This window comes from Macaca thibetana, chromosome 6, assembly GCF_024542745.1.
Source record: "Macaca thibetana thibetana isolate TM-01 chromosome 6, ASM2454274v1, whole genome shotgun sequence".
Classification (NCBI taxonomy): Eukaryota; Metazoa; Chordata; class Mammalia; order Primates; family Cercopithecidae; genus Macaca; species Macaca thibetana.
The window spans coordinates 101,895,905-101,908,093 of record NC_065583.1 but is presented as its reverse complement, the minus strand read 5'-3'; the positions used below and the strand labels follow the sequence as shown (position 1 = coordinate 101,908,093).

General features: G+C 38.3%; 1 protein-coding gene across 7 annotated transcripts in view; it reads left to right on the top strand.

The window, feature by feature from the left end:
- The first annotated feature begins 2,825 nt into the window (after positions 1-2,825).
- TENT2 (terminal nucleotidyltransferase 2) overlaps positions 2,826-12,189 on the top strand; it is a 73,743-nt gene continuing 64,379 nt past the window's right edge. For 2 of the 7 annotated variants that reach the window (XM_050795681.1, XM_050795677.1), the window contains exons 1-4: positions 2,826-3,151; positions 3,430-3,494; positions 9,967-10,140; positions 10,352-10,441. In XM_050795681.1, coding sequence (XP_050651638.1) covers positions 10,004-10,140; positions 10,352-10,441 — 227 coding nt within the window. In that variant the 5' untranslated portion in view covers positions 2,826-3,151; positions 3,430-3,494; positions 9,967-10,003. Of the gene's footprint in view, positions 3,495-9,966; positions 10,141-10,351; positions 10,442-12,189 lie in introns of all 7 variants that reach the window. The other 5 variants (XM_050795683.1, XM_050795678.1, XM_050795680.1 and 2 more) reach the window with 3 other exon arrangements.

Sequence of the window (12,189 nt, the reverse complement as noted above, 5' to 3'; positions counted from 1 at the left end):
GATTGTTCATTGCTAGTGTACTACAAATGCAACTGACATTTGCATATTGATTTTATGACCTGTAGTTTTGGTCATTTATTTGATCTGATAGTTTTTTGTAGATCTTGTGCCAGAGTTTTCAACATGTCACCTACAAATAAAACCAGTTTTACTTCTTCTTTTCTAATTTGAATGCCTTTTTTTTTCCTTGCCTTATTGCACAGGCTAGAATCCCCAGTACAATATTGAACAAAAGTTGTCAGAGCAGAAATCCTTGCCTTGTTCCTGATCTTAAGGTGAAAGCGTTGTTCTTCACCATTAAGTGTGATGCTTTTTATAGACACTCTCTATTAAGTTGAGGAAGTTTCCTTGTAATCTTAGGAATGGATATTGGATTTTGTCCAATGCATTTGCTGCATGTATTGAGATTATCAAATGGTTTTTCTTTTTCAGTCTGTAAATATTGCTTGATTTACCAATGCTAATTCAACCTTGCATTCCTAGGATAAGCCCCTGTTTGGGCCTATAATGTATTATCTTTTTAAATATATTTTTTACATATTTATATATCTTTTTTTCTAATATAATCTACTCTTTTACTGCCTCGTCTCATGTAAACTTGTGTAATTTCCCATTGGGTCCACCTTAGGAAACAGTCTTTAAGGTTTTCTCCATAAGACAAGTACCAGTATACTCTTTTATGGTCAATACAATGCTAATTCAACCTCGCATTCCTAGGATAAACCTCTGTTTGGCTATAATGTATTCTTTTTTTATATACTGTGAAATAAAAGTGACTAGAATTGTGCATATTATGCTTATGAGAGATACTGGTCCACAGTATACTTGTTTAATATCTAGAGTTTGGGTATTAGTTTAATGCTGGCCCCATAGAATAAGCTGGGAAGTATTCCCTCCTCTTCGATTTTCTGGAGGACTTTATCTAGAATTGGAATTATGTTTTTCTTATATATACCGTGTTAAAACCATACAAAAGAAAGCCTAAGTGGCTGTAATACTATCAGACAAAATATACTTCAGAGCAAAGAACATTGTCAGGAAAGAGGAGGGTCATTTGTAAAGTGGATAATTTCACAATGATGAAACTTTCATAAAGGATAAATTCATACAAATAAGAGAGTAACTATGTTTATGCAACTAATAGCAGAGTTTCAAAGTACATGAAGCAGAAATTGATAGAATTACAATTGAAAAAAACCAGTAATAGTCAGAAATTTTAATACTCTCAATAATTAGTAGAGTAAGTAGACAGTAAATCAGAAAGGATATAGATTTGAACACTAATATCAACCAACTTGACATGACTGACATTTATAGAACACTCCATCCATGTGCAAAAAACACATTCATTTCAAATGCAAGACAGACTATACTCTGGGCCACAGAACAAGTGTCAATAAGTTTAAAATTATTAGTATTGTACGAAGCATCTTCTCTGATCACAATGGGATTAAATCAGAAATCAGTAACAGGCAGCTATCTGGAAAACTCCTCCACTTACGAAAAACACAAGAAACCCATGGTCAAAAAAAGAAAGCAATAGGGAAATTACAAAGTATTTTGAAATGAAGGAAAATGAAAATACAATATATCAAAATATGTGGGATGTAGCTAAAACAGTATAGAGGGATACTTATCACACCAAATGCCTGTAGAAACAAGAGACATCTAAAATTAGTGGTCATCAGTTTCTGAGTTAAGAAACTAGAGAAACAAAACAATAAATTAAAAAATTAAAAAATAGCAGAATAAATAACAATAAACATAAGAATAAACATAAGAGCAGAAACAATAAACATAAGAGCAGAAATCAATAAAATAGAAAACAGAAAACCAGTAGAGAAAATCCAAGAAAGCAAAAACGGGCTTTGAGATTTGAGATCCGTAAAATCGAGAAACCCCTCGCCATGTCGATCAGAAAAAAAGATGACACACAAATTACCAATTTCAGAACCGGAGGGGTCAGATTTTATAGACATTAAGTGGACAATAAAGGAATACAGCTAACAGATTTGCATTATTAAACAATTTAGACATTTCTACAAACTATTAAAGCTCACTCAAGAGGCGGTATCAATAAATATTGGTTGAATTAGTGAATGCCAGCTATTACTATGGGCAGGGTTTTAGAGAGAAACGAAAGCATTTTATTTTTTTGAGACCGAGTCTCGCTCTGTCGCCCAGGATGGAGTGCAGTGGCTCGATCTCGGCTCACTGCAACCTCCGCCTCCCGGGTTCAAGCGACTCTCCAGCCTCGGCCTCCTGAGTAGCTGGGATTACAGGCGCGCGCCACCATGCCAGCTAATTTTTGTACTTTTAAGATGGGGTTTCACGATGTTGGCCAGGCTGGTCTCGAACTCCTGACCTGGTGATCCGCCCGCCTCGGCCGGTCAAAGTGCTAGGATTACAGGCGTGGGCCACCGCGTTGGGCCAAAGGAAGCATTTTCCTTCCAAAGAAGCTCTCAGGTTACTGCAGGGGCAAAAAAACAGATAAAGCTTAATGTTGCTCCGGGGCAGAAGAGTAGAGGAGCATTGCTTAAAGAAAGGCTTCTTTGGGGACAAGTCACTCCGCCAACACATGAAGGACCCACGGAAAACGTTAGAGTTAGAACAGCTGCACGTGAGTTCACACAAGGGGCCCAGAAGTGGCCCTCCGGCGACTGCCTGCTCCCCTGTCCTCCTAGTACAGCCCTAACCCTTTCCCAACTGGTGCTGGCAGCAGTTAAGAAACCACCTCCTTCCAAGTCCAGCTGTCTTGCGCCTGCGCATTCACGCAAAGCGCTCATAGAAGGCGGGAGGGAGGGCGTTACCGGAAGTGTGACCTCTCGCTCCCCGCAGCCTATTCTCATCCGGGGTCACGTCGATCTTCCGGGTGTCTTTGACAGGGTACTCTACGCCGCTTTTTCTGCGACTTTTTGGTCTTCCGCTTTTTGCCACCGCCCCCAACCTTCTAAATCCTTGCGGCTCCTATCTTTTATTGTGTTACTCCTCCCCTGGCAGCCGTGCCGGGGGTTAGATCGCAGGCAGGGTCGGAGCTGGGCCTAGCTGCCCCACGGGCCACCACTACCTCCTTTGGTTCGAGAGAAAGCTACGACCGAGTACGCCCAGCCGTCCCAGCTCGGGCCTTGGAACTTCTGAGCGGGCAGTGCGGGTAGGCCCTGCTTAGTCCTTCCCGGAGGACACCTGTGAGTTTAGGGGGTTTCGGAGAGGAACGCAGCGGTGTAGGCCCAGGTCGGGGGCGGGGCGCGGGAAACTTTTTCCGAAACGGTAGCGTTTTGTTTTGAGTGGGAGGTTCCGGCAGTATCTCTTGGTTATTCCAAGTTTATGGGCGGCCCCTGGGCTGCTTGTACATTTTGAAGAATCTTAGGACCGCTTACTTTGCTTACTGGTTTTTCTCGTTCTCGCGTACTCCCTCGTCCACCACTCCAGGACCAAAAGAGGAAGATAGTCTTGGGACCCCTGCATGGTGTTTCAAAGGGTGGTAAAGAACTAAGGTAAATAGCTGGATTAATTAAAAAATTTAAAAGGCATTTATCTTTTAAGGCTTAATTAAATGGCATGAAATTGCCTCAGCTTTTCACTTATAGGAAAATGCACAGGTTAAGACTGTTAGTTGTGTACGTTCTTGTTCAGCCTTTGTAGAAAGGCTTTTCGTGTCTCAAGGTGAGAACACGAAAGGCTTATGTGTCTCACAACTTATGGATTCTCTAAATTACTTGTCTTATCTCTTTCAACTCTTTGTTTAAAATAGCAGATGTTTTTCATTAGGGTGAACAGAGAAGAAACAAAGGGAAACTGTAAAACAATCTTAATAACAGATGTGCAGTGTATGATTTTGTGAGGAGAGAGATTGTAACTGATCACTAAATCTGTGTTTTTATATTACAGGTAACATACTTAACTTTTGTAAATATCTTCATATTGTATGGTTCAGTACCACAAGGCTTCCAACACGTACTGATTAACAGCCATAAGGCTATTAATTTATACTGATTAATAGCCAGTAATAGTGACGTTACTTTGTTGGTGTGAATAGCCCTAATTATGCCTGTTAATTATGCCTGAAAATGTCTTGTAACAGCCTCCTTGTGAAACAGGCCATTTATGAGTTGTTTAAGAAATGCCCGTTTGGAGCCATGTGACTAGATTATTTTTTGAAGACTTGGGTGTAATTCAATTCTTAGCCAAAGGGAATATCCTGTTCAAAACCTGGAAGTGGTTTTCACAGTGGGTTGGTAGGATTTAGGAATTGGATTTTTCGTATTGTGGAGAAAAGAAGTGGGTTTGAGGGATCAAAGATATTTGTACAAAATGGACAGTATCTTGGTTTAGCCAGTACAGTTCTGGTTTTTATACTAGGTATATTCTGCTTTTCAAAGAATCTAATGAAGGAATTATATATAACCTTGAGTGTTCTCTAATTTGTTGGAGGAGAGGTCAAGTTGAGGACAGAAATTCCAGGTTGCAAATTACAGGACCAAATACTTTATCACTAGAAATTACTACGAATTAATCTACTTTTTTTTTTTTTTTTTTAAGACGGAGTCTTGATCTTGTCACCCAGGCTGGAGTGCAGTGGCACGATCTCGGCTCACTGCAGCCTCCGCCTCCTGGGTTCAAGTGATTTTCCTGCCTCAGCCTGCCGAGTAGCTGGGATTATAGGTGACCACCACCATGCCCAGCTGATTTTTGTATTTTGTGGTAGAGACGGGGTTTCACCATGTTGGCCAGGCTGGTCTCAAACACCTGACCTCAGGTTGATCCATCCGCCTCGACCTCCCCAAATGCTGGGATTACAGGTGTGAGCCACGGTGCCCGGTGGAATTAATCTACTCTTTTACTGCCTTGTTTCACGTAAACCTGTGTAATCTCCCATTGGGTCCACCTTAGGAAACAGTCTTTAAGGTTTTCTCCATAAGGCAAATACAGTATACTATTTTATGGTCAAGTACAGATTGTGGAACTGATAACTTTTAAGGTAAGGAAAATTGGATATTGCCAATATCTGGATTTTATGTATCTCTCATAAAATTTGTCACATGGAAGATGGTAGAAGACCACAGTTAATGTGGAGTAATGTTTTATATAACGAATCCCTACTTACTGAGGAAACCTTTCATTGAGAGTATGAAGAAAATGAAGATTTAAAATTTTGTGGAGGTCCCCTTATTTCTGTTATAGTAATAGTTTTACTGTATTTTATTTTGTGAAACTACATTCTGTTTAAAAAATGATTATGTTGTTTATGATAGATAATTGTTTTGATGTCATTTTTATTTTCATCAAAATCAATGTGAAATATATTAGAAAAAAGGAATAGAAATTCATGGGCGTTTCATTTACTTCTTTAACTCTAGATGTCTTTCAGAATACCTATATTGATGAACATAGAATGAGTGCCTCAGAATGATTTTCCCCGACTTGAAGTCTACCTTCGTTAAGAGCCTGACTTGAGGGCCAAAATTCATACTGAGGAGAGGCTGACAGATGCTTTGTTTTGCAGGGGCTCCAGAGCTTGATATATTTCTGGGAATTTGGGATAGGCTGAACTAGATTTCTGCCCCAGAGTAAACATCTGGCTGTGGACTCATTCTAAGTTTTTAAGCTGGGGATAATTTGATCATTAACTTTGTAGAGTAGTTCTGGGCCACAAGACATCTTTAGATTTATTCTTAGTTTGGTTTTGGCTGTGTATAGGATGGAAACAAGGTGCGGTCTGGGGCTCTTAATGTCTTTTTGGATCTTCAAATCTTAATATACATGGACCTTATTCAGTTATAGAGGAAAAACAGCATGTTTTTATAGGTATAAACAGGTGTCTATAAAGCAAAATTTGTTACAGTGAATTGTGTTTAATAGCATTTTCTTATAAATCCTATGAAGTAGGATCCTATGTTTTATGGGAAATTAGGTTAGGGAACCAGGGTTAAAAAAGGCCAAGAAGGAGTGTGAGCCTGAGCAAAGGATGAAAAGTGTTTGTTGCCCATCTTGAATCTGGCAATCCAATATTTTTCTTTTTTCTTTTTTTTTTTGTTTTTGAGACAGGGTTTCAAAACTCCAGCCGTTGACCAGGCTGGAGTGCAGTGGCACAGTCTCCTTGGCTCACTCCAACCTGCGTCTCCCTGGCTTAAGCGATCCTCACACCCCAGCCTCCGGAATAGCTGGGACTTCAGATGCACACTACCACACCTGGCTAATTTTTGTTGTGTCTTGTTTTTTTTTTTTTTTTTTTTTTTTTTGAGACGAAGTCTCATTCTTTCACCTAGGCTGGAGTGCAGTGGTGTGATCTCCGCTCACTGTGACCTCTTCCTGCCGGGTTTAAGCGATTCCCCTGCCTCAGCCTCCCAAGTACCTGGGATTACAGGTGCCTGCCACCATGCTAGCTAATTTTGTATTTTTAGTAGAGACGGGTTTTGCCATGTTGCCCAGGCTGTTCTCAAACTCCTGACCTCAGGTGATCTGCCCACCTTGTCCTCCCAAAGTGTTGGAATTATAGGCATGAGCCACTGCACCTGGCCTAATTTTTTCTTTTTTTTTTTTGAGACGGAGTTTTGCTCTTGTTGCCCAGGCTGGAGGGCAATTGTGCGATCTTGGTTCGCTGCAACCTCCGCCTCCCAGGTACAAGCGATTCTCCTGTCTCAACCTCCCAAGTAGCTGGGATTACAGGCATGTGCCACCACGCCTGGCTGATTTTTTTTGTATTTAGTAGGGATTTCACCATGTTAGTCAGGCTGGTCGTGAACTTCTGATCTTGGGTGATCCATCTGCTTCGGCCTCCCAAAATGCTGGGATTATAGGTGTGTGCCACTGCGTGCGGCCTAATTTTTGTATTTGTTGTAGAGATGAGATTTTATCATGTTGCCCAGGCTGGTCTCTAACTCCTGGGCTCAAACAATCTGCCTGCCTCAGCCTCCCAAAGTTCTGGGATTATAGGGGTGAGCAACTGCCCAGCCCAGGATTATTGTATGTATTTTTACTAGGGGATTCCCTGGAATGCTGCTTAGTTCGAGATACTTGTCCATTTCCTCTGAAGAAGCTAGGGTGTACAGGTGAGGAAATATGATAGGATTATTTTCTTTTTTTAAAATCTCTTATAAAAAGACATAAGGGTCTGCTAAAAAAGTTGACAGACTTGTTTTCTGGAGGTTAACCTTGTCTCTGGTCCAAATTAGAGTCAGGCATTTGGGATGAGGTCCGATGGTGGTTCATAGAATTTTGTCCACAAGCTGTTATGAACCCTGGACTGGTGAGCCTTGTTATCTGTGGCCAACCTAGGGAATTTTAATCTTATGGAATTGAAAAAACAAGGAACAATGTTTGTGAGGGATTTATTTATTTCTTCCCAGATCTTTCTTTCTCTTCCCTGTTGTCTCTTATAGTTTTTTCCAGCCCTCCTAGTCACAATCCCCAGAGGCGACTATTTCGATTCTTCTGGCTACCTAGTTTTATTTTTCTCTGTTGTTTAAAAAAAAAAGAAAAGTAAAGTAAAGCTTCTATACTTCATTCTTTTGATTTATATTTACTGCAAATGAGGATTTAGCACTTTTTGTACCCTCTGTCATCCTCCATATAAAACTTGTGATATATAAACACAAATGTATAATATAATGTCATATATAAATAAATATATAATAAATTTTATATGGTAGCTCAGTTTAAAAAAATCAGTATATTCAATCTTTATTGTAAGAATCAGGTAGGTAACTATGATTATATTGCCTTTTTTATATTACCTATTGAGTGTTTTTTTCTTTGGTAATTTATTTTTAACTAGCTACTTTTCTGTATTTCTAAAATTATTTCTACTCTGTTAACAGAACTTTTCTCTATGGTCAAATACAGCAGGTAATCTACCAGTTGATTTTTTTTTTTTTTTTTTTTAACTTAGATATCTTCTTGAAGCCCTGCATCCTGCTATTCTAATTTGAACTGTTAGTTTCCCAACACTGTCATCTTGGGGCATTTACTTTGTTTCTGCCCTACATCAGATCTCCCTTTTTCTGGATTCCAGGTTTTCGTTTTCTTTTTTGATAACTTACCTAAGAATGTTTCTAGTTGCCCTTGCATTTGATAGTACAGCTAGGTATAGAATTTCAGCCTGAGAGCAGTTCCATCAGAGATTTGAAGTCATGAGTCCATGTCCTGTGCTATTGAGAAGTCCAAAGCCATTTTGATTGCTTGCCCTTTGTTTATACCGTTTTCTCCTTCTGGAATATTTTATAAACTGATTTTTTTGTGTGTAATATTCGGAAACTTCAGTATAATATACCTTGACATGTAACTTTTTTACTGTGCTTTGTACTATTTAGGTCCTTTCAATCTGAGGATTGGTGTCTTTCAGTCTTTGGCATTTTTTTGTTTTATTTGTTAGGTGATGTCCTGTGTTTTTTTCTGTTCTTCCTGGACCTTCTGTTATGTTAGATTACATAGTTTAATAGTCTTCTGTTTTCTCTTCTATTGTCTTGCCTCCTTCCTGCCCCTACCAACTTTTCCTTTTTGTTCTTTCTAATACATTTCCTCAAAGTTACCTTTTAACTTTCTTCTGGATAGTTCTGCTTTCAATTTTATAATTTCCCACAGCCTTTTTATTTTATTTTTTTGAGATAGGGTCTTGCCCTGTCACCCAGGCTGGAATGCAGTGGCATGAACATGGTTCACTACAGCCTTGACCTCCTGGACTCAAGCAGTCCTCCCTCCTCAGCCTCCTGTGTAACTGGGACCATAGGCACACACTACTGTGCCTGGCTAATTTCTTTGATTTTTTATAGAGACAGGGTCTTACTTTGTTGCCCAGGCTAATCTTGAATTCCTGAGCTCAAGTAATCCTCCCACCTCTGCCTCCCAGAGTGCTGGGATTGTAGGTGTGAGCCACCGCACCTGGCCCCTTTCTTTTTAAATAGCATATTCTTGTTTTATATATACAATGTCTTTTCATTAATCTGAGATTTTTTTTTTCTGAGTGTTCATTTGTTCCTGACATTGTTTCTGTTTATTCCCAGGTTTTATTTTTCTTCTGGTGATCCATGGATGCCTATTTTAAGTGAAAATATCAGGAGTCTAATTAGAAACTCTAAAAATGTGTGGGTAGGGCCTGTCAACTAGTAGGCTTCATGTTAAGTTGATTAGGTAGCTAGCTTGACATTTTCTTGATGCATTCCCAAGTATTATTATGTTACAGGTTCTCTTGTTACTATGTTACATAGTTTCTCTGTCATCTTGTTTTTTCATAAAAGAGTTTTCTAATTGCTTGCTTTGAGAAAGTGGGTTGAGGGGTCCTATTTTTCTTTGTAGACTTTACCTGATACTCGTTTTCAGTTTATTACCTTATCCAATCCTTTGTAAGACTACAACCTTATTGTATGAGTCATTGCAAAGAATAAATATCTACTTTCCTCCCTGGATCAGTGAAGGATTCTGATTGCTTTGTATAGTTTTTCCCTATTCCTATGGAACAGAGCCCTCTTTTATTGGAAATCTTTTATATAAATTATGTAGACTTTGAGGGGAATCTCAGAATTTTATAAATTGTTAAGACAATATAAAATCCATTCCGTATTTGATCGGACCTGTAAGAACCAAATTCTAGGAATCAGGATGTCATGTGATGGTTTATACCTTTGTATAAATTAGATTGAGAATAAATGTAAGAATCTGTGGGATTTTATTAATGTCAGGTGATAACTTGATTTTCTAAAAGATTTTTTGATATGAGGGTAAATGTAGTAGGGTAAATTCATCAGAAAATTAGAAATGTGCATGTACCTTGCATCTGAATAATGCTAATCTTAGATTTAGAATTTATTGTTTGTTTCCTTTTGTTACCTACAGTGGCACTTAGGAGACCTATTTAACTTTGCAAATAAAATTTGTAACTTGATAACTAATTGTTTTAAGTTACTGGATAATAGAAGTGTTTAGTATCTTTAAACTATAATAATTTAATATTGTCTTTTAAAATTATCCTAGGTAGAAGAATACATGTTCACTTCCAGTGAACAAGAGCATGTTCCCAAACTCAATTTTGGGTCGCCCACCCTTCACTCCAAATCATCAACAACATAATAACTTCTTTACCCTGTCACCTACTGTTTATTCACACCAGCAGCTTATAGATGCACAATTCAACTTTCAGAATGCAGAGTAAGTATGGTGATATTTTGGCCCATGTTGTTGGTAAATTTCATTTTCTATTTGACATAAGCCCTTTTTGTATGAAACTTTCGAACGCGGAGAATATGTCGTCACATTTTTTTTTTTGATAGGGAAGTATTTAATTTTTTTAAAGAGATTGGTTTTGTTTTTAAAGAAAAAATGTGTATATTATTACTGTTCTTTTCTTTGATTTTGATAGCTTGTCTAGAGCTGTGTCATTACAGCAGCTGACATATGGAAATGTCAGTCCAATACAGACCTCAGCTTCCCCATTATTTCGAGGAAGGAAGTAAGTACTTCTTAATTATTTTAAAAGAATATTTTTGCGTTTCTGAGAACTCTGTAACAGTGTATCTTGAATTAATGTTGTATGGACCCTATGCCCTGTGTTTTGTTTTCCGGGACCTGTACGATCAGATCAGTCATGGAATTTTAACATTTTTTGCATTTAAAAATTTTAGGGGTTCTTTTGTTGATTTGTTTCTGCTTTATTGTATGTTTGTTTCTGCCCTACATGAGATCTTCCCTTTTCTATATTCCAGGTTTTCTTTTTCTAGAATAAAGCTAAGTTTCCTCAGAAAACCACTTTTTAATTGAGATTTTTTAACTAAATGAGATGGCCTTCTGTATTCATTTGCTAGGGTAGGGTTGCCGTAACAACGTACGTACCACACATTGGGTGGCTTACACAACAGAAATTTATTTTCTTACAATTCTGGAGGCTAGATCAAGGTGTTGGCAGGATTGGTTTCTTCTGAGGCTTCTTTTCTTGCCTTGTAGAAGACTGCGTTGTCACTGGGTCTTAATATGGTTGTTTCCCTGTGTTTTCTGTGTCCTCATCTCTTCTAAGGACACCAGTCATATTGGATTAAGATTCATCTTAAAGGCCCCACTTTAACTTAGGTAAAGGTAACTTTTAAGAGGTCCTCTCTCCAAATACAGTCACATTCTGAGCTCCTGGGGCTTAGGACTTCAGCTTTTGAATTTCTAGGGGGACATAATTATAACATTTTCTTTCTAGTAAACTTTATGTTTTGATTTATCTGCATCCTACACAGGTAAGGTTCCATGATAACAAACATTGTAGTGAAAATTTCTGTGTAACATAAAACTTCCTATAGTCAAGTCAGGAGTCAATTAATTTTAATCTATTTGATTAAAAGAAATTCATTTATTACAAAATAGAACTTGAGAGGTGATTGTTAAAATAACATTCGGCAATATTTGAAAGATACCTCTGTTACTTAAAAACCTATATAAACATTCTATAACCTTTACGTCTCATAAAAAAATAACACTATCGGTGAACAAGGTGCTGTAAAAAAAAATAATAACACTAGGAATTATTAATTGCTCATTATGTAGTAATCATTATTCTAAGCCTTTACAATTAATGGTTTGATTAAATCACATAACACTGAGGTAGGTACTATTATCCCTTGCCTGTTGAGGAGAAAGCTGACTCACACAAAGGTTAAGTAACTAGTTACTCAGAAGTGACATAGCTGGGATTTGAAATGTTGTATGTCTCTGAGTCATATGCTTATAAGCACTACAGTTTGTTCTTCAAAATTGTCATTGAGAAAAGTTTTATAATAATTCATTATTATATATTGACTATAATTCGTTATTATATATTGACTATAATTATAGTATTGACTTTATTCAGATTTTGTTTTTTAGAAATTGCCTTCAGAGCCAATTTGTGAATTAAGAATGAAAATAAACTCTATTAGACCAGGTGCAGTGGCTCACGCCTGTAATCCCAGCACTTTGGGAGGCCAAGGCAGGCGGATCACGAGGTCAGGAGATTGAGACTGTCCTGGCTAACACGGTGAAACCCCGTCTCTACTAAAAATACAAAAAAGTAGCCGGGTGTGGTGGCACGTGCCTGTAATCCCAGCTACTCAGGAAACTGAGGCAGGAGAATGGCATGAACCCGGGAGGTGGAGCTTGTGGTGAGCCGAGATTGCGCCGCTGCACTCCAGCCTGGGCGACAGAGTGAGACTCTGTCTCAAACAACAACAACAACAACAA